This window comes from Gossypium hirsutum, chromosome D09, assembly GCF_007990345.1.
Source record: "Gossypium hirsutum isolate 1008001.06 chromosome D09, Gossypium_hirsutum_v2.1, whole genome shotgun sequence".
Taxonomy (NCBI): Eukaryota; Viridiplantae; Streptophyta; class Magnoliopsida; order Malvales; family Malvaceae; genus Gossypium; species Gossypium hirsutum.
The window spans coordinates 26,001,171-26,022,508 of NC_053445.1; the positions used below are offsets into that span (position 1 = coordinate 26,001,171).

The window sequence follows — 21,338 nt, forward strand, 5'->3', positions numbered from 1 at the left end:
CCATTTAATATCTCTATTATTTGATTCAGTCCACATTTCATATTTTTGCAAAATTACAATTTCCCCTAACATTTTAACTTTTTACAATTTAATCCTTTAGCTCATAAACTGAAATCTAAGCATTTTAATTCTCAATTTATGCTAGTTGTATTCACTAAGGACCTATATAAATTCATACAAACCATCATTTCACAATTTCACCATAAAATTTTATCATTTTTACAAATAAGTCCCTAAATGTTATTTTCATTAAAAGTCACTTTACAAAACTTGTTTATTTATTAACAAGGACTCATAATATACCCTCAAACATCAAGAATCATGCAAGAACATTCATGGAAAAACCCTAAACCTTTAAAAATTTTACAAATTGATCCCCGGGCTAGCTAGGTTAAGCTAAATCGATCTCGAAAACATAAAAATCATTAAAAACGAAGTTGGAATTCATACCATGCAAGTAAAATGACCTAACCGAATGCCTAGCAAGCTTCCATGGTGTTTTTATTCTTTTAATTTCGGTGATGGTTGATAAAATGAGAAAGATGATGTAATTTTGTCATTTAGTTTAATTCTTATTTATCAAATTACCATTATAACCATTAAAATCTTTAATAATTTCATCAAAATCATGTCATGCACATCCAGTAACTTCATGAATGGTTTAATTACCACCTAAGTACTTTCACTTTAAAATTTCATTTCTATTTGACACTTTTGACTAATTGAACTCTATTTTTTTCATCATTTACAATTTAGTCCTTTTTACGTGATTAATCATGCAAACGTCAAAATTTCTTAACGAAATTTGTATATGACTTTACTAAAATTCCATAGACATTAAAATAATAATAAAATAATAACTTACTCATCGAATTTGTTGTCCTAAAACCACTATTTCAATTTCACTAAAAACAGGTTGTTACAACTCAGTTCGACTTATCTCTCGACCTTGTCTAGCCTATGATAACTTTCTAGGGTTGTTAGGCCTAGGGTTTAAGAGCACATAATTATACCAACTAACCCTCTTGAAAAAAACCCTAAATCCTCTGTTAATCACATCCCAATCTACTCGTTAATCTTTCCTAAAAGATTTAGCCATTCATGTTACTCATAATCTCAATCTCAATCTCAATTGAATAAATCATGTCAAGAACACAGTTGATTTGGAAGAGAAACGAGAGTTGAATAATCATGGATTTGATATTGAATGGAGAATGGAGTAGCAAATCAATTGATTGGAATAATGAAATAGATCGAATGCTAAAGAGAAAATAAATTGAAATACTTGAATAATATAAATAAACTTTTGGATCGAAACCGATTCCAAGATGAAAAACAAATAATTTATGAAAAGCTAAAAGAAAACTAATATAGTCCAACTCTTAAACTACTAGGGCTTTTGAACGTGTCTAGGATGACTTAGTTACATCAAACCACTAATGTTTGATTTATAGAAGAGTTGGCAGCCCAAATTAAGTCTTCGACACGTCCTATGTCTTCGTATAAAGTTGATTGTGCGGACAAAAATAGCCTCTACATCCTTGGGTAACATATTGACCTATGTCACGCCATAGCCCTTGCATGGTGCGACACAACATGTATTTTCTACCTTGTGTCGTTTGTTTCGTGCTTTGACGTCTCGGGAAGCTTGTACATCACTCATCCCTTACTTCCACGTCAATTGGGCCTATAATCCTTCATCCTACACACCCAATTGAATATATTAGTACAACTTAAGGCCCGTGTCGGCCTATTGGAACACAACACCTATAAAATGTATTAAAAAATAGTTATTTTACTAATATTTAATTATAGCTACTAAATATAAAAAATGTAATATTAAATACTAAATTTCCTAGAAATCACGCTCCTTAAGTGCGGAAATGACCCAAATTAAGTACTACATTTGAAGACATGTTAAATACCCCCACACTTAAGTCTTTGCTTGTCCTCAAGCAAACTAAAAAACACAAAATAGAAACTAAAAACAAACTAAACTGAAAATCAATAAATAAACATGCAAAGAAAATAAAATGTACTCGAGCTAGCTTGATACATGAAATTGGATAGAAATATATTAACAAGACAATGTAAATAAATATATAACTCTAGAGTGATATACAATTGACTCACAATTTCTAATGTTAGACGGGTTAGTTAAATAAATTACAAAGCAAACAAATAAAAGAATGTTAAGTATAGGGTTCTATCAAAACAAATATACAGATATACACGTTTGCTCAAATGTATATAAGTGGTAAAAACATCAAAACTCAGCACGAATTTATCCACATAAGGTACTACCTAAGTCACATAGGACTTTTTGACTTGTAACGTTCTACGGCTTAGGTTGGTTTGGAATTTAAAGAATAGGCTCAACAAAACGATTAAGTAGGAAAGTAGCTTGGCACATGATATTGTTCTTGATACTCCCCCGAGTATACATAAGCTCACCACATTATATCCACTTCCCTACGACATCATATAGTATTCATGAGTACAATCCTCCGAGCTCATAAATTTTTTTCGAAAAACAAAGTGTACTTTTTCTTTCAACTCACTTTATTTTTATTTTTCATCAAGATTTTCTCGATTGACATTTTGCCTTATTTTTCTACAAACTCAAAGTCTTATACTAACTATTCCATACAATTCCTTATTTCACTCATCTTTTTTGTTTTCTTTTGAAACCACTGAGATGTATCTACCTAATCCCTCAATATCGATGGCTGAATGTCTAAATCCGTGCAAAGACCAAGAAATAAAGGACCAAATAGATTATTTATTAGGCATAAGGTTTCATTTTCAGGGTCATCAAGAAAATGGATTAAGGCTCAAATTAGGTACTAGGCAAAAATATTTACAGGATAACTTTTGGGCTTGAGAAATTGTCTACCAAACAATGCCTTAGGTCGCCCCTAGGTAATTCTATACATGGATTAAATCAGTGAAGTCTATCAATTTCTAAAATATATAATTCAATTAAACATACATGTTATTTATATACCTATTTAACATGTGGTATACTTAACATCTTAAATCTATTCACAACGTAATAAATTGAACTAAATAGTCTAAAATTAAAAGTTTAGAATCAATTATTATCAAACTAAATTTACAATTTATTCACACAATCTTATTAACATACTCCTAAAACAATCACTTGTATTTCTACAAACTCAAGCACATAGAAAACATGCAATTTTAAAAATTAAAATTAAAAACTACGAAAAACAAATAAAGAAAAATTTTAAAATTTTCTTAAGTCTCCCCCACACTTTGTTTGGCACATTGTCCCTAATGTGCAATTAAAAATGTAAGGAAAATAGGTTACCTGATTGGCATGGTTTGCGCAACTCAATTGGTGGGACTACTCCTCCTTTTGGGTTTGGTTAAAAAATATAGTGTCGTCACAAATTGTGGGATTCCCTACAAAGGAAAACCAAAGCACACAACTATATATATAGACTATTAAATCCTAACTAATTAAAACTAAAACAAAATTTTAAACTCATCCTAAATTAAACTAGAGTACACCATCCAAATTAAAAATTTTCAGAATTAGTTAGAATTAGATTCTGACTCCTCTTCTGGATCTTTCTTCGGATCTTCTTCGGGATCTTCCTCTAGTTCCTTCTCTTGATTTCCTTTTATCTCTGTCCTGCCAGATTTTTCCCTTGCCTCATATGTAGCTGTTGGGTACTACGACAGTCTTAAACCAACTTTCCTTGCATAATCCTCGTAGATTGGTTTTGCTTCTTGCATTCGTTGAATCATTCTTTTCAAATTAGGTAACACATTCATACCTAGATGGAGTTTTGACTTAATAGCCCTATTTCATTTCCTATTTCCCACCAAAGTTTTTGGCTTGGTTCACGTATTAGAAACTCCTATAGTTGCAAGTAACATTCTGATTTTCTCATTGGTACTTAGACTTGTTTACACAAGGCCATTACTAAATGTGGAAAAAGCAATTCATCCTTGCTTTTCCTAACATAAAATAACATGTTCTGGTATATCCACATACCAACATAGATTCTTTCTTTTTGTTGTATGGCATACAACACCGTGGCTCAAAATGTATTTATGTTGGTCATATTAGAGGTTCGATAAACTTGATTAATTATAAATTGTAACCATATTCTTGCTTTCAGAGTTAGCTGTTCTTGCAAGATTAATGTTGGGAAATTTGTTTCGAGATGTAGTTCCCACGCACCTTATCCATTCGTTAGGAGATTGATTATGTTATCATTTCTCTCTCTCAGAAAATGCATGAGATCTGTTCGTTGTATGGAATCATAAAGAGATATAGCAACAGCATAATACTTCGATATTTCCAAAGGTGATATCGAAACTTCTTTGCCCCGAATAATTACCCAACTCTATGGCATGTCCCATTCTTGATTCATCTCGGCTTCTTTCAGGGTGGCATAAATTTCTTGGATGACTGGGATACATGTTGGTTCCTTGGGGGTCACATAAGTTTTTTCCAACCAAGTGATTCGATTATGTCTCTCGTCTCACTCGTCAAAGATGTAAAAGCTCAAAACCTCTATCTTAAAGTGAAGCTTTCATCTGAATATCTCTCAAGTGTTTTTCCTTCTCCCTTTCTCGAAGATCTTCAAATTTATCAACAATTGATTGTTGAACTGGTTGCTAATTATGATTTTTGGGTTATGAAGAAAAAAAGAGGTAGAGAATTTGTAGAATTCTGAAGAAAAGGATTACAGATGTTGATTTGAGTGGTTATGACGACTTGAAGGGTGTATCAGCTAGTAAGGGCAATATATAGAAGTCATCTAGGACTTGGTGAACATCTCTAAAGATATCGTTGAATCACAAACGGAAAGTTTCAAAAAATGGCTTGCATGTCGCGCCATAGGGGTTTATGGTGTGAAACGATACATATTTTACCCCTATTTTTACTTTAAATTGAAGGCGTATAGTACCATAGAGCATTTCTGTCACACCATGATGACAAAGTTTTGTATTTTCAAGTTTACAGGGGTTGTCCCACGCGATGAGATTATTTTATGGTGACATGGATTCGGTTTGGTCTCTCCGAGACTTGTAGAAGGAAAAAAGTACAAGTACCAAAGTGAACCTAGTTGCCATCAATGGCCAAAAAATATGTTATCCCATTTTAAATTGATTCTTAAACTTCAAAAATTTCTAATTAAGTCATCAAAGTATCAGTTAGATCCTTTCACAAGTCTAGCCATTAGCTTGGGTGTTGAATGCTAGCTCAAATATGATGAGGAGTATATTTATAACACGTGTATTAAATTGTAAACATTTGTATACCAATTGCATGGACAACTTAGGTTTGACATTTTAAAAAAAGGGGTTTATATGTATTTTGCCCCCCTAAACTTGTATTTTGTCACCGAAGTTGGTATATCTACACTAACACCGTCAATTTGTACTAACATAATACCGATGGCCAATCCGATGGTGACATGTGATATCCTCTTAATATGACACAGAATGGGCATAAATTAAAAAAATAAAAAAATCTTCAGATATAATTAATAAAAAATATAATTTTTTTTACATCAAGAATAAACTTGGACAAATTGTTGTATAGATACATCTAAATCTGGATACCGATTTGTTTAGATTTATTTTAGATGTTTTTTTAGTAAGTTTATATGTTTTTATTTTTTTAGAAAATATCAGGTTATTATTATTGAAATTAATAATAAAATAAAATTTTAAAGTATATAAGTTAATAAAAAAAATAAAAAAATTTACATCAAGAACGAACCTAGACATATGGTTGTCCAATTTTAAATTAGTACAATCTATTATAGCTAAATATAAGTATGGAATATCTCCCAGTAGAGGTAAAGTTAACAAAGGGGGCTTGGTGAGATAAAATTTTAACTACTCAAATGAATTTTAACTATTCAAAGTATGTGTGCTAGAGAACATGATATTAGACTGACCCACTATTAGTATGTTTCTTTGATTATTATGTAATAGTCACAACATTACTCATAGTGATTACTATCTATACAATCCTTAGACTTGAGATCATCATTATCCCCACATCGTGAGTCGTATAATTTGATACAATCAAATGTCCACCGTAACTGATTGTTCTATAAAGGTTGATTTTGAATGTACCACAATCTATGTAGTGGGATTTGGTTGATCAATATAGGATTTGTCCCTCCTACATAATGGGAGCAATATCTTAGGCCACTTGATTGAGTGAGATTAGAAATGTATGGCCATGCTTAAATAAGTTGATATGAGATATCATACTTATTTGTTTATCATAGTCTACTTAGGATATAAAGAAATATTAGATGGACTATGTAAGTGTGACTATTCCATGACTTGTGTCCATTCTAGATATAAAGGACAAAATGATTTAATATATGAAGGGTTAATCATAGAGATGTTATGTTGAATCATGACTTCTTGTAACTTAGGTAGCAATGGTGCATTGCTAGATGCCACTCATTATTTGTAATATTAGAATCGTTCTAGTATTACTGCTAACGTTACAATAACGTATAGGGTCACACTCTATGGTTGAAGCGAATAGAATCCAAACATAGTTGGTATTGTTTTTAGCTATCACATGAATTAAATTGATTATAGAATTAATTTAATTGGGTAGTTAAATATTGAACAAATTATATGTACAAGTATGTTGCACACATAATGAGAACATGGTTAAATTAATATATATAAATTTGATTCGTATAAAATTTAACTAAACATTATTTACCGAAATCATTGTTATAATTATTGTAATTATAATTTACGATTGAATATTTTATAATTATTGTAATTGTAATTTTTTGGTCAAACATTATTTTAATTATGTTAATTATAATTATTATATTCGATTAATTATAATAATGAATTTTGATTTATATTAAAAATAACAACTATTCCCGAATTATCATAACAAATTTTGAGGCCTTAAAGAACTGCTAACATTTATCAACCAGCCTTGAAACAAACCTGTTTAGAGAAATAATTTTCCCATTGAGCCTTTGAATCTCTTTTGTGTTCTTTGGTTGGCTTAGGTTCAAAATGACATTTATCTTTTCTGGGTTCGCTTCAATACCCCTATTAGAAATGATAAAACCTAGGAACTGGCTTGCTCTTACCCCAAAGGCACATTTATCGGGATTCAACTTCATATTATACAGTCTGAGAACATCAAAGGTTTCCTGTAAGTCTACCAAATGTTGTTCAATTGGAGGGATCTTGGTTGCAAAATTGGTTGCAAAAAATCTTATTGACCAACCTCTAGTAAGTTGCTCCAGCATTTTTCAATCTAAATGACATGACTTTATAATAGAACAGATCATCTTTGGTTATGAAATTCGTATTCTCTTGACCCTCTAGGGCAATCTAGATCTAATTATATCTTGAAAAGACATCCATAAAACTCATATATTTGTGGCCTGCTGAAGCATCGACCAACTTGACAATTAAAGGGAGTGAGAAACTATCTTTGGGACATGTTTTGTTGAGGTGTGTGAAATCAACACACATCGTCCACTTTCCATTGGACTTGAGGACCGTGACAACATTAGAAATTTAATCAGGGTACAAAACCTCCATGATGAAGTTCGCCGCTAAAAGCTTCTACAATTCCTTCTTGATTGTCAAAATCTTCACCTCCGAGACTTCATTTTTTCTTTGATTTACTGGATTTGCATTAAGATTAATGTTCAAACTGTATTGTACCATTGTAGTATGAATCCCTGACATGTTTTCTATGGACCACACAAAGATGTCCATGTTATTCCTTAGAAGACCCATTAATGATTATTTTTCCTACTTTGACAACATAGAGACTATCTTTGTAGTTCACTACTTCTCTTCGAGAAACAACTCAATTAACTGTCTTTTTTTTGTTCTACTTTAGCCAACCTTTCTTCAGTATTGGTATCCAAACTTTCTGAATTCATCATTGACTTGTTCTTGAGGTTAATTATTGACCTACCCTTAGAAGATCCTATTTCTTGATTAGCATGTACATGACCTTTTTTCTTCTCGTGTGAGTTGTAAAGAAAGAATATGACAATTCCTTGTTCATTGATCAAATTTCATATTCCCTTCACCCATTGAGGTTCAAAATTTCACTTTAAAGCAGTAAATGGCTACCACCATTTTTGTTTTCTTCATTAATGGCCTGCTAAAAATGACATTAAAATCTATAGGTATTATAAATTTCCCCACTTTAACTAATGCATCTTCAAGTACACCTTTTGGATGTACCAAAGACCAATTGGCCAAATGCATTGTTATGGGTGTATTTTTCAGTTCCCCTAACCCGAGTTTCATGTAAGTAGAGAAAGACATTAAATGAATACCGGCCCCTAGATCGTATAGGGCATTTCCTAGTAATAATTGCACTGCATGAGGAATCTATGTTAATTTTTCCCATTTCTTTATTTTCCTATGCCTAAACATGATTTTTTCAAGTACTTGGCATATTTTGAAATTTTCTCTATCAGCTTTATTAAGGGAAATTAAAATTCAGAGTCTTAAAGAGGTTTAGAAAACACAAATTCTTCTTTTTCCCTTCTCCTTTTGTCCTCTAACCTTACAAGGAATGGTATGCCTTTTGCAACAAGTTTATAACCCTTTTCTATTTTCGGTTCAACTATTGGTTTAGTTACCTCATCATTCTACACAGGCTCATCTTTGTGAAAGGTGTCATACACAACATCATCGAATTCTCGCTCTTTTGTCTCCTTTTGAATGGGTTCATTTAGGTTTTCAAGAACTTTATCCAAATAGAGTGCAATTGTTTTCACTTGCTCCTTCCTATCCGTATGAGGGTTGTTTTATCTGTTGCTAAGGGTGCCTGTACCAACTTGCCTTTGCATCATACTCATCATTGGTGAAGTTTGTCTTAGATGTCAGACAGTTGATAGTGATTTTGGGTGCACTCAAACTACACCTGTCTAATTTTGGTCCTTATTAACTGCATCTCCCCATTTATTTTATCCAACCTATGACCACATGCAATATGGTCATTTTCCATGGGACTTTCCTGAGCTCTTTACATATGTGGAGGTTGGTAAGAAGGGTTTTGCCGAAGCCTCCCTGACAACGGCGCCAACAACTTGATCGCCACCTTGATGTGCAAACATTGGGACTGAAAATACTGTAAAAAAGATAGAAATTAAGTGGTATCCTCAAGTGTATGGGTCAGGTTGTAATATAGAAGTTACAACGAAACACAGAAGTATCTCGATGATAATACCCAAGGGAGGCTGAATTAAACTAACTAATAGTTTCTACATTAACAGGGGTAAACAATAATACTAGAAACTCGCTTCAGTGTTCATAATTAACTTCCAGTTTAAAGTTCTAATGTATTAGCTAGTAATTAATCTAATTATTACCTCTCAGCCTCTAACTAAATTAATTAGTCGGGAAAAGCTACTTATCTTTCGACCTCACAGCTTAAACCGAGATAGGTTAAGGGGTGCTTGGTAGACTATTTTTTCGACCTCATCTACCTAAATAACTTCCTGGGATCATCAATCCTAGGGTTTAATCTCACTCAACTAGATCCAACTAATTATTAAGGAAACCCTAAAATGTTAGTTAATTACTCCCATATCCGCTCGTCAATTTCCCTAAGGTTTTAGTTCGTCATGGATCTAGATGCGAATTTCCCTAATTTAAATTTAGAAATTCAAACGAATTATCAAAATAAAAGAAAAAGGGAAAAGAGAAATTGGATCGTTAATATCGATTAAGCGTATAATTGAAAACCCATTAAACAGATGTTGAATTGAAGTCGATTGCAAATAGAAACAAAATAAATGATAAGATTTAATGAACAAACTAAAGACTGAAAATGAAATTAACTTAAACCAAAGTAAAGCAATAATTTCCCCAATTCAAACCCTGATCTAAGTAGAAAGACAATTAAACCGAGGGAAAAACCCCTAATTGAGTCCTGAGCATTGCTATTTATTATAGCAGTATTATATGACCGAATTGGTCAATTAAAAATGACTAATTACATTTAATTAAGATTGTGTAGACTAAAACACCCTCAACTATAAATTGGCCTCATCCAATCGGTGTCGTGACATCCATAAGCTGGTGTCTCAACATAAAACATCGAACTGAGCTTCTTGGCTTCAAAGTTGGATGTAGCGACATTGGAAGACTGGTTTTGCGACATTGACACCTTGATGCTTATATTCTACTTCAAAGTTGGTTGTTGTGACATCCTAGTTGTATGTTGTGACATTGAAGACAATCCACTGACTCCATGGCTGAAATTAATGTCATGCTCACTTAATCAACTTTTTAGTCTTCTTTTAGGTTCGGATTGGCCTAAAAGGTTATAAAACACATAAAAACACTCATTTTATTAACTTTAATTGACAAATTACTTAAACAAAAAACTAACTAGAACATTATTAAATTACTTGAAAACACACTCATTAAGTGTTAAAAAGACCCAAATTCGCCACAGTGAATCGTGATAGATCACTCCCTGAGTATGAATGTTGAGAATGAGTTCTCCCAACTCTATCATGCAATTGGGGCATGCCTCTTTGAGAATTGTGAAGTCTTTTGAGGTTCACGCACTAGTTTGTTGTACTTGCAACTTAGCTTTTTCTGATTTATCGTTTTTAGCAAAGACGTGAGCCTTCTCTTAAAATGTTGACAAATTGGCTTGGACCTTATTAATTAAATTATACTACAAAAATTACTGATTTGTTTTGAACATCAAAGCGTGAACAAAAAATTCTTTAGGAACATTTTTTGTGACCATGGTTGTTGTGTTAATCCTTTTAGAAAATACTTTAAAGGTTCACCCTCACACTATTTGATGAACATGAGGCAGGTAAGAGATTTCATCAATGTCTTATTCACCAAGAATCTACTCATACACAAGTTTATTAATTGCTCGAAACTCATGATAGAAAGATGTGGAAATTGCAAACACTATGCCTGAGCTAAGCCCTTTAATATCATTAAAAATGCCTTACACTTAGCTTCATGCAAAGCCCCAAATATGTTCATGTGATTCACATAATGTGCTAAATGGTCTTGGGGGTCTCCTCAAATGTCATACATCATTTTGGGAAATTTAAACGTAAAGGAAACATGATGATGTAATATTTTCTTAGTTCAGGACTCATTTTTATACTTCTTCACTAATCAAGATGATTCTAGCTTTTGAAAATCCTTTAAATGTATTTCTAACTTCTCTAATTTTTTCTCTAAGGTATTTTGACTAGAGCAACTATAACTATCATCATAGTCCTCATCATAGTTATCATCACTATCATCCATATCAACATCCTCATCTATGAAATTTTCATTACCTTGGCCTGCATGTTATCAATCATATCTGAAATGGATGGATTCTTCCCTTCTACGTTTGGGATTTTTCTCTTGGTTGATCGCTCTGAGTTCTTTAATGAGATTCTTGTTCATTTCATTTCTTTTATCTGCTTGTCTTTTCCTATCCATCTGCTCCTGGATAAACTTTTGTTGCTTTTTGTATCTCTTTTGCTGGGAATACATTTACTCCTCCATAACTCTTATTCTCTCTTGCATGTCTAGATTTTGTTCATTGTTGGACTGATTATGTTGAGGCCTGATCCACCGGTGATGCTCCAGCATTGTGCTAGTTCTAAGTTTATAGTACCAAGGGAAAATACTGGTAAAACTAGTGGTATGGATTTTGTTGATAAGAGTTTTGCAGGTTTTGATTTTGTAGGTTGGTTTGGTTTTGCGGGGATATTGCTAACAAGCATGCAATGGATCCTGGTTCGATTTCTTGGTTTGCTTCATGCTTGCTCTGGTGTTATGACCTACGAGGACTATAACTTGATTATTGGCAGGATTAAACTCAGTATTAAGAGGATCACTGGTACTTAGGTGCTCCATGTATGTCTACGCTCACTGCACCAATTGTTAACCAGTAATGTGAATAAGGGAAAAACATAAAGGAAATATAAGGGAGAGAAGGATTAAATTTAGGAAGAGGTCTCTGTTTTTTTGGGAGAGAGTCTATAGATTAGGAAGGAGAATTAAAAGGAAAAAAGTCTTACGTGAGTTGTTTGCATGACCCTTTTATAGTAGAGGAAAAACTTAGCTATGTGTCTTAAGATTGTTGACATGGAAGTTTGATTTGATACTCTTGGAAATGAAAGAGATGTAATGTCTTAGGATGAGATATGTTAGGTCTACTAGCAATCAATTACTCTGGGTTTTTGCATGGTCTTCACATAGTCTTAACAGGGTTATCCCTTTCAAAGGTTTGCTGAGTTGGAGCTTGTAAACTAGCCTAAATTCTTATATGTTCAACTCTCTATGGGTACATAGTCAAGTTTGCAAGGTCTGCTTTAATTTCTGTAAAGCCTATTACACAATGTATAATAAATTTATATGAGTAATTGAGCCATGTTGACATACAAATACTCATATTCAATGAAAGAATAGATTATTTATAGGTCCTCAAAAATCAATTTGCTTGAATAAACCTTCTTTAAAGACAACCAGAATGGCTCCTTCAAAGCTTTCCTAAATACCTCAACAAATGTCAATGAAAGTAAGATAAATTTGTGTTTTTAATGTATTTATTTTTTGCTAATTATCAAATAAGATGTTACTAAACTTGGGTTTTTCTTATCAAGAATAAAGCTGGTGTGCTGAAATTCAAATCATACAAAAATAGGTTAAAATGGAACAAAAAGGAAAGAGGAGGGGTAGATTGAAATATTGAAGATTTGAAGTTGGCTGGATAAAGATTGAAGGATTGAAGATTAAAAAAATTGGTTGCATAAAGATCAAATTATTTTTATATTCTCAAAATCCTATAATTAATTTAAACTTGACCTTTAGTTTAAATTTGATTTTTAAATTTTGATTTATGTAGTGATAATGTTTAAGAAAAATCAAGCTAAAATTGAGCATTAGAAGTGAGTATAAATACATAGTGGCGATGACCACTGAGATAGACTTGGCTTTTGAATAAAAAAAATTCCTTTATTTTCTTCATTTTTGGGTCAGTGAATTTAGCATTCTACCATTCTTTTCCATTTTTAGCATTTTGGCTAAATTGCCTCCCCAGGTCCTTTCCCTTTTTCAATTTCCACCGTATCCATTAAAAAGCTACTTCTATACTCCATCTAACATGATTAATTTCATGCTTAGCTAAGTCTCATTTAGCCTTATCCCGATTATTGCTTCGACAAAGTAATCGTGAGAAATAAACCCACACTAAATACTTTGCAATTTGATATTCTTTATCTCTCTGGTATATGGGATAGTACAAATTCGTCCCTTAAAGTTGTTTCAATTTCAATTTAAAAAGCAAGCGTTGGGTTGGAACCGTTTGGCTTATGGTTGGGAAGTTGAGTCGACCGTGCTATAGTCAAAATCTCGCAAACAAATTGGCGTGTGCAATTGGAAAAAGCTAGTTGGATTCCTTCAAGGGAGATAGTGATCAAATTTAAACGACTCACGCAGTTGAAGCCGTTGATTCGAGTTGGGCTTTTCAGATAACAAGGCTATCAAGGTCCTAAAATTATCGGCACGTGTCACGTGATTAGAAATTCGACAAGGGTTGATTTATAGGTCGTACCAGAACCGACTACAAGAAGAAAAGCTGTATGTTTGAGGCATCCTAGATCTCTATAACCATCTTATCTGTTGGAAGGAAAAAAGCCTTTTTTTTCAATGACCGGTTTGAGTTCGGAGTATACTGAGGCTAAGGCTAAGATTTAATATATTTTTTTACCAATTTATTTTATTCGCTTAATTTAATTTTGCAATCTAAAATTGTTTTCATTTTATTATATTACACATTTATTTTATTTTCCCTATAAACTACATTCCCCATTTTTCATTAATTTTACAATTTTGCACGTAAACAATAAAATTAAAAAACCCAGTCCTAGTGGGATCGACCCTACTACTTTATACTACTATTTAATTAAGTTAGAATGTCAGAACCGGGGATTCTAGAATTTGAACCAAGAATAGAGAAGTTGGCTCGAACATTGTAAAGAAAAGCTATTCGATGCGGTAAACGACCATGTCTTGATTTCGAAGTAGGATATTATACTAAAGATATTTTCTTATTCGACAAACCAGATGAAATGATAGATCAAACTATACACCAACTCATGGCAGCACCAGATAAACAACAACCGCTATGCATAACTTATCCAGCGGGTGAAACACCGTTCGAGTTGAAATCGGGATTAATTCATTTATTGCTAACTTTTCGCGATTTGAAAAACAAGAATCCCCACACTCATCATAAGGAATTCGACATGGTTTGCTTAAGCATGAAACCATAGGAAGTTACCAAGGATCAAATCAATCTCCGAGCTTTTCCTTTTCCATTAGCAGACTCTGCTAGAGAATGACTATTTTATTTACTCTAGGATCTGTTAATACATTATCTGATATGTCTCGTTATTTTTTTGATAGGTTTTTCCCAGCTAATTGAGCAGCCGAATTAAGGAGAAGTATTGCTGAAATACAAAAAAAAGCGATGAAATCACTTTACGACTATTGAGAGCGATACAAGAAGTTGTGTGCAAGTTTCCCATAAACATGGCCTAACTAAACAATCGCTTTTGTAGTATTTCTATGAGGGGTTGCTTCCAATGGAAATGAAAATGATAGATGCTGTAGTGGTGGGGCACTTGTAAATATGACGCCCCAAAGAGCGAGGGAACTAATTTCGACCATGGCCGTAAATCCTCAGTAGTATCAACCATTTATAGAACTTAAGATAAGGGTTGTAGGAAAAATGAACCCAGCTCGGTTATGTGGAATTTCTGTCATGCTTGTTCATTTAACTGACTTGTGTCCAGTTTACATGAAGACATAACACAGGTAGATGCCGTTTAGAACTTTCCATGGCCATCTCAAAAGCATTATAATCCATATTCGTACATGTACAATATAGGGTAAAGAGACCACCCAAATCCAAGCTATGAGTCAAACCTTCGATATAATCAATTGTATTAGCCAAGGCCACCTCTGCCTCAACAGTATCAACCTCCAAAGTCATCTCTTGAAACCATAGTAGAGAGGTTAGCCATTAGCATTGAAGAGTTCCAACAAAAGGTTGAAATGCATTTCTAAGAAATAAATAAACAAATAAGTAAGCTAGCGCTTACAGTTAATTGTTTAGAGAACCAAGAAAAATTGTCGTCTCAAACTGAGCCAAAACCACGTCAAAATGCTAGTGCTATGACCGTAAAAGATGGAATAGTGCCAGAATCAATACCTGCCACATGTTGTGATCACGACACTAAATGAGAAGAACAGGAACTAGAACCAATAGCTCCTATGGAGTCAGCACCATTAAATTCATTCATTGTACCACCCCCATTTCCTAGAAGACTTGTCCATGTAAAAAGGAGCGAGAAAGAGAAATCCTTGAGACGTTTTGAAAGGTAGAAATTAGCATTCCCTTCCCCGATGCAATCAAACAAGTCTCATGCTATGCAAAATTCTTGAAAGAATTATGTACTGGTAAGAAGAAAATCCAAGGGAACGAGTGGGTAAATGTAGGAGAAAACGTCTCTACAATACTACAAAGGAAAATCCCGCCTAAGTGTAAGAATCAATATATGTTTTCTATATCTTGCAAAAGAGGTAATATTGGCATAAAGAAAACCAGGTGTGACTTAGGAGCATCTATTAATGTAATGCTTTTATCTATTTTCAAATTACTAAACACGAGTCCTTTGAAAGAAACAGGGGTGATTATTCAATTAGCAGATAGGTCATGTGTGTATCTAGAAAGGGTGTTGGAAGATGTCCTCATCAAGGTACATAAACTAATTTTTCCTACAGACTTTTACATCATTGACATGAAGGATGATCACTTAAAAAAAAATTTCCGATATTCTACTTGAGAGACCAGTCTTAAGCACCGCACGTAAAAAAATTGATGTTCGAATTGGAATGCTCACTATGCAATTCGACGGTGAAGTGGTAAAATTTAATGTTTATGATGCAATGGGCCAACCCAGTACAATGTCGAATATTTCTAGTGTTGATATTATTGAACCACTAATGAAATTTCATTTTGAATATCATGATGAGGATGGGTTACAAATTGTGCTTTGCAGGAGTTTAGACATTAAAACGATGGATTAATTAGAGGAGTTAATGACGTTCAGAGAACCAATTCATGAAACTATTATTCTTATAAAGGCTCCACAATTTCCTACAAGTAAAGGAAAATATTTTGAAATTTTTCCTTCTAAAACTAAACTGTTACCTTCTATTTTGCAGGCTCCAGAAATAGAACGTAAACCATTACCGGGACACTTAAAGTATGCCTACTTGGGTAATAGGAACACTTTACCAGTGATAGTCTCTAGTAAACTTTCGAGACTAGAAGAGGAGAATTTAATTAGAGTCTTGAAGGACGACAAAGGGGTAATCGGATGGACGACACCCGACATAAAAGGGTTAAGTCCTTCAACCTATATGCACAGAATTTTGATAGAAGACAATGCGAGCCCAAAAAAAGAAGCTCAGAGATGCCTTAATCCACCAATGATGGAGGTTGTGAAAAAAGAAGTTAAAACATTACTAGACACCGGGATGATCTATCCAATTTTCGACAGTAACTAGGTTATCCCAGTTCATGTAGTACCTAAGAAAACCAATGACCGTAATTAAAAATGCAGCAGGTGATTTAGTTCCCACTCGAGTCTAAAACAGGTAGAGAGTCTGCGTAGATTACAGGATTTTGAACACTTTAACTCAAAAAGACCATTTTCCACATCCTTTTATTGACCAAATGTTAAAACGTCTAGCTGGAAAAACTCACTACTGTTGTCTTGATGGTTTTTCAAGTTTTTTCCAAATTCCAGTGGCACCGAAAGACCAAGAGAAAACAACATTGACGAGTCCCTTTGACATGTTCGCTTATAGAAGGATACCGTTTCGACTTTACAATGTGCCAGCCACATTTCAGAGGTGTATGGTACGCATATTTTCTAACTATGTCGAGAAAATAATTGAGGTATTTGTGGATGATTTCACAGTATATGGTAATATTTTTAATGAATGTTTGTCAAACTCATTAAAATTTTGGAAAGATGCCTAGAATTTAATCTCATTCTAAATTATGAAAAGTGCCATTTTATAATAGATAAGGGATTGATTTTAGGACATATTTGTTGCGCTAAAGGGATCGTTGATAAGGCTAAAACTGATGTTATCAGCTCACTTCCATACCCCACGACTGTGAGGGAAATTCGCTCTTTTCTTGGTCATGTAGGTTTTTATAGGTGCTTTATAAAGGACTTTTCAAAGATTTTGTGACTGCTCTTCAATCTCTTGTAGAAAGGCAAAGAGTTCAAATTTGATCAAACTTGTAAGGACGCATTCCACACTCTCAAGCAAAAGCTTATTTCAGCTCCCATAGTACAGCCACCGAATTGGGATTATCCGCTCTAGCTCATGTGCGATGCAAGTCACCAGAGTGTGGGAGTCGTCATTGGGCAAAGAATTGGGAAAGAACCTCACGTCATATCCAACACTTCTAAAACATTAGATGCCGCCAAAAGCAATTACTCAACCATTGAAAAAGAATTATTTGCTATTTTATTTTCTTTGAAAAAGTTTAGATCATATTTGTTAGGCACTAAAATTATTATTTTTTAACCATGCATCGTTAAAATATTTAATCGAGAAAAAGAGGTGAAGCCAAGGTTGATTTGCCGGATTTTGCTTCTACAAGAATCCAATCTCGAGATTAAAGACAAGAAATGGTGCGAGAACTTGGAAGTTGATCATTTGAGCCGGATACCATTTCCAAAAGACAACACTCCACTTAAAGACGACTTCCCAGATGAAAATTTACTATTAGCACAGACAGTTTATCCATGGTTTGCAGATATGGTAAATTATCTCGCTATAGGTATTGATTCTTCCAACTCATCACGTTTTAAAAAGGACAAAATCAAGCGAGACTTACGGTATTATATTTGGGATGATAAATACCCATGGAAACACTATTCCAATTAGGTAATTCGACCATGTGTCGCAGAGATCGAGGTACAATCTATCCTAACCTTTTGTCATTCTTATGCTTGTGAAGGGCATTTTAGTCCTAAACGCACTTCACATAAGGTACTTGAATATGGATTGTTTTAGCCACACATCTTTCATGATGCTTACTTATTTTCTAAGACTTGCAAAAAATGTCAAAAAGTGGGTAACTCCTGATGGACAAGAAATAAGAAAAAAGAGAACTAGTTGGTAGGTTACCTCTTTAGTTGTCAAAATATTTGCACCCTTGATATCCCGATGGATAACACCCTGTTCATGTAGATAAACCAAACCTTCCAAAACCTGTTCAACAAGTAATTAGCATATCGAAATGATACTTTAATAGGGAAATGAAGCAATAAACTGCAGTAGAAACAAACTTGGGCAACATAAACAACCACCAATGATTCAGGAAAAGGCCCAAATTTATTTGGCTTGATAATGCTTGCAAGTGAACCATTCTCCACATACCTTCAAACATGTAAAGCAATAAGTACAAGTTTCAAACAGCTCAGAGTACACTACAGTCATAATGTAAGGTTTCTTACTCAAGAATTATATGCATGTGAGTTGTTGACTTTAATGATCCAAGATAATTGGCAATGTTTTTATGATTCAAATTCTACAAATAATTCAAATAAGATACCAAAACCCAACTTGTTACCATCAGTAATAAGACCAGCAGCAGTAACTAACTACCATGAAGATGGCCACTGAAAAGCAAAAAATTAACAGGAAAATTAAAAGGGATTGATAGTTGCAACATAGCCAACCAGAAGTAAGACATCTTCAGTGCACATTTGCAGAACTCATGAGCATCAAACATACAAGGGAGAATACTGATGCAGCATTATAACAAGCAAAATGTTAAAAACCACCAAAATGCAGTTAAGGCTTAAAGGAGGGAGTTACCTTCAATAATTCAATTCAATGTCAAGATTACTTGAGGATAACAAGCAACAGGAAGGTAAGACACGTAACAAGGAACATAAGCTACAAGCAAAGACAACTGTTGATAAGCTTTTGTGACTAAACAAATTCCAAAAGCACAAGAACAATAATTTTTGCTCGTTAGAACCAACAACCTCCTTGCAGAAGCTAAGAAACTACCACATATCATTCTCAAGAGAACCAATACTACAAGAACTAGGTCTTGATGGTAAAACTAAATGATGTATATATATAATGAAAAGAAGCATTCAGCAACCCCTATCCATGGTTATTATGTATAGTTGTCGAAAACAAACAATTTGTTTTGTTAAGATTGCTGTCTACAATCAATTCGAGAAACCTAAACAATTGGCAATTGGCAACACAATCAATAGGTAAGACTCAAAATCATACGTTAACCTTACAATCACCTAAAACTCAATCAAGATAATCCAATTTAGAACCCCAAAATCCTATTCGAATTTAATAGAACACCTTAAAACCAACTATGGCATAAATCAAAGTTCAGCTAAATCAATTAATTTAAAAAACCCTAAACCCTATTAAGCATTAATCTACTAATCAAATTTAAACACACAAAATCCACATCAAAGAATCCATAAGAAACAACTAATTTCAATGATAATAACAAAAGAAAGAAAAAAACTTTGCCAAAAAAAAAGGCGAGGAGGACTTACTAAAGAGTATCTGGTGGTCCGATAATTGTAACACTCCATTCAAAGATATTGTTTTCATCAACCAATCCGGCAAAGAACCCATCAACTGGATTCTTACAAAGATCTGACGAAAAAACAACAAATCAAAAACCCCCATTGCGATGAATAAAATTGCATTCGTCAAGCAAAGTGCTTGATATTAGTTTATACCACGACAAGTAAAAATTGGCTACAAATGATGATTATTTTGGAATAAAACATTTAAAAAATAAAGCTTAAGAAAATTGAAAGATAAGCATATAATATATAAAGAGATAAGCAAGGAAACTTACAGTTTTTGGTCATCATCGATTTCTAGCTTCTTCTGGCATCCCGTATTGAGGTTGGCGATATTGAACTGCAAAGAGAAAAAAAAACAATAATAAAAAGAAAGGGTGCACGGTTAAATTTTAAACTTCGTAAAGCTTATTTTTTTGTGTAAGCAAGATACATTCATGGTTCAGAGATAAAACCTTCATGGCTGGCAGCGGAGCAGAGGCGGTGGCTAAAATCACTTCGATTTCTTCCTTCTGCTTAGGTTTTTCAAAAACGAGTTCCCTCTTTTGGAAGATGATCAAAATTATAATTAGAAATCTATATGGAATAAATAAAACCCAAAATTAGAAAATAAAGAGGAAAAATGGAATAGTAATAAAAGCAATAAGGATCTGAGTAATGAACAAAACAAGATAAAACACACTCACAAATAAACAAACAAAATAATAATATTAAGTCTCATATATTTTCCAGGGAAACAAACGGTAGTAGGAATTGCTAACTCGTAAGTAGATTGGAGAGGTTTTGTGCTGAATCGTCTTCGGTGCCTCCATTTTCCTCTTCTTCTTTTTTTTCATTTTGTTTGCAAAGTTAGGGATTTTAGGGGAAATTTGGGAAACCTCAGTGCGGAATTTTTTTTAGTTAAAATGAATTTTGTGGCGTTTTTATAAAAAACGCCGTTATTGCTTACCTTTTGCGGTGTTTTTATAAATAAAAATGCCGCAAAAAATTATTTCATTTTGGACAAAATGACGTCATTTTGCTCTGTTAATAATTTTTTATTTTATCTACTAAAAATTATTAGTTAAGTGACTTTATTTATTTATCAATGTTTTTTAAAAAAATCTAATATTTAAATATATCGAATTTATCAATGTTTTTTTTAAATATAATATTTAAACAAATCTAATATTTATTTATCAATGTTTTTTTTAAATCTAATATTTAAATATATCGAATCAGTCAACAATGGGATCATCTTTCGAATTTTATCTTGCTTTTCTTCTCTTTCCTTGCTGCTTATATAAACCAAACATTCCACAATTTAAATCATTCACCCTACCATTTTATATATCGAAAAGATAAATCACATATGCGAAAGAAAAAAATTATCACTGACCAAACATAAAACCCTCTAAACCAAAAAGAATTTGAATTTTGAGCACAACCTATGATGCAATTTTGCTCAATCTATCATTTTCTCATATTATATAAGACATACAATGTATTATATTAGGGTTATAAAATAAAATGATTTTTTTACAATTTTATTTATTATGGTAAGAAAGTGATATATTCGGTAGCACGTGGGTCTTCAAAACCTATCGTCCAAGGTTCAAATCCTATAAAGTATGATTCAACTCT

General features: G+C 33.1%; 1 protein-coding gene across 38 annotated transcripts; it reads right to left on the reverse strand.

The window, feature by feature from the left end:
* Positions 1 to 1,272: 1,272 nt before the first annotated feature.
* LOC107891979 (MAP3K epsilon protein kinase 1) lies at positions 1,273 to 20,611 on the reverse strand. Of its 38 annotated transcripts, none has more exons than XR_001682390.2 (8): positions 20,402 to 20,599; positions 20,171 to 20,291; positions 19,991 to 20,055; positions 19,680 to 19,782; positions 18,432 to 18,522; positions 18,271 to 18,354; positions 3,335 to 3,429; positions 1,273 to 1,702 (listed from the first exon to the last, which is right to left on the reverse strand). XR_001682390.2 is itself a non-coding variant. In XM_016816923.2 (8 exons), exons 4-8 carry the CDS (start codon positions 19,716 to 19,718, stop codon positions 9,041 to 9,043), a joined length of 393 nt encoding a protein of 130 aa, XP_016672412.1. In that variant the 5' UTR covers positions 19,719 to 19,782; positions 19,991 to 20,055; positions 20,171 to 20,291; positions 20,477 to 20,611; the 3' UTR covers positions 8,467 to 9,040. The 38 variants fall into 38 exon arrangements, 6 of the variants coding, with proteins under 6 accessions (XP_016672412.1, XP_040957668.1, XP_040957669.1 ...); XR_005918590.1 differs by lacking the exon at positions 3,335 to 3,429 and adding an exon at positions 18,600 to 18,673 and having other exon boundaries at positions 20,402 to 20,592; XR_005918591.1 differs by lacking the exon at positions 3,335 to 3,429 and adding an exon at positions 18,716 to 18,764 and having other exon boundaries at positions 20,402 to 20,592.
* Between the last annotated feature and the right edge of the window lie 727 nt (positions 20,612 to 21,338).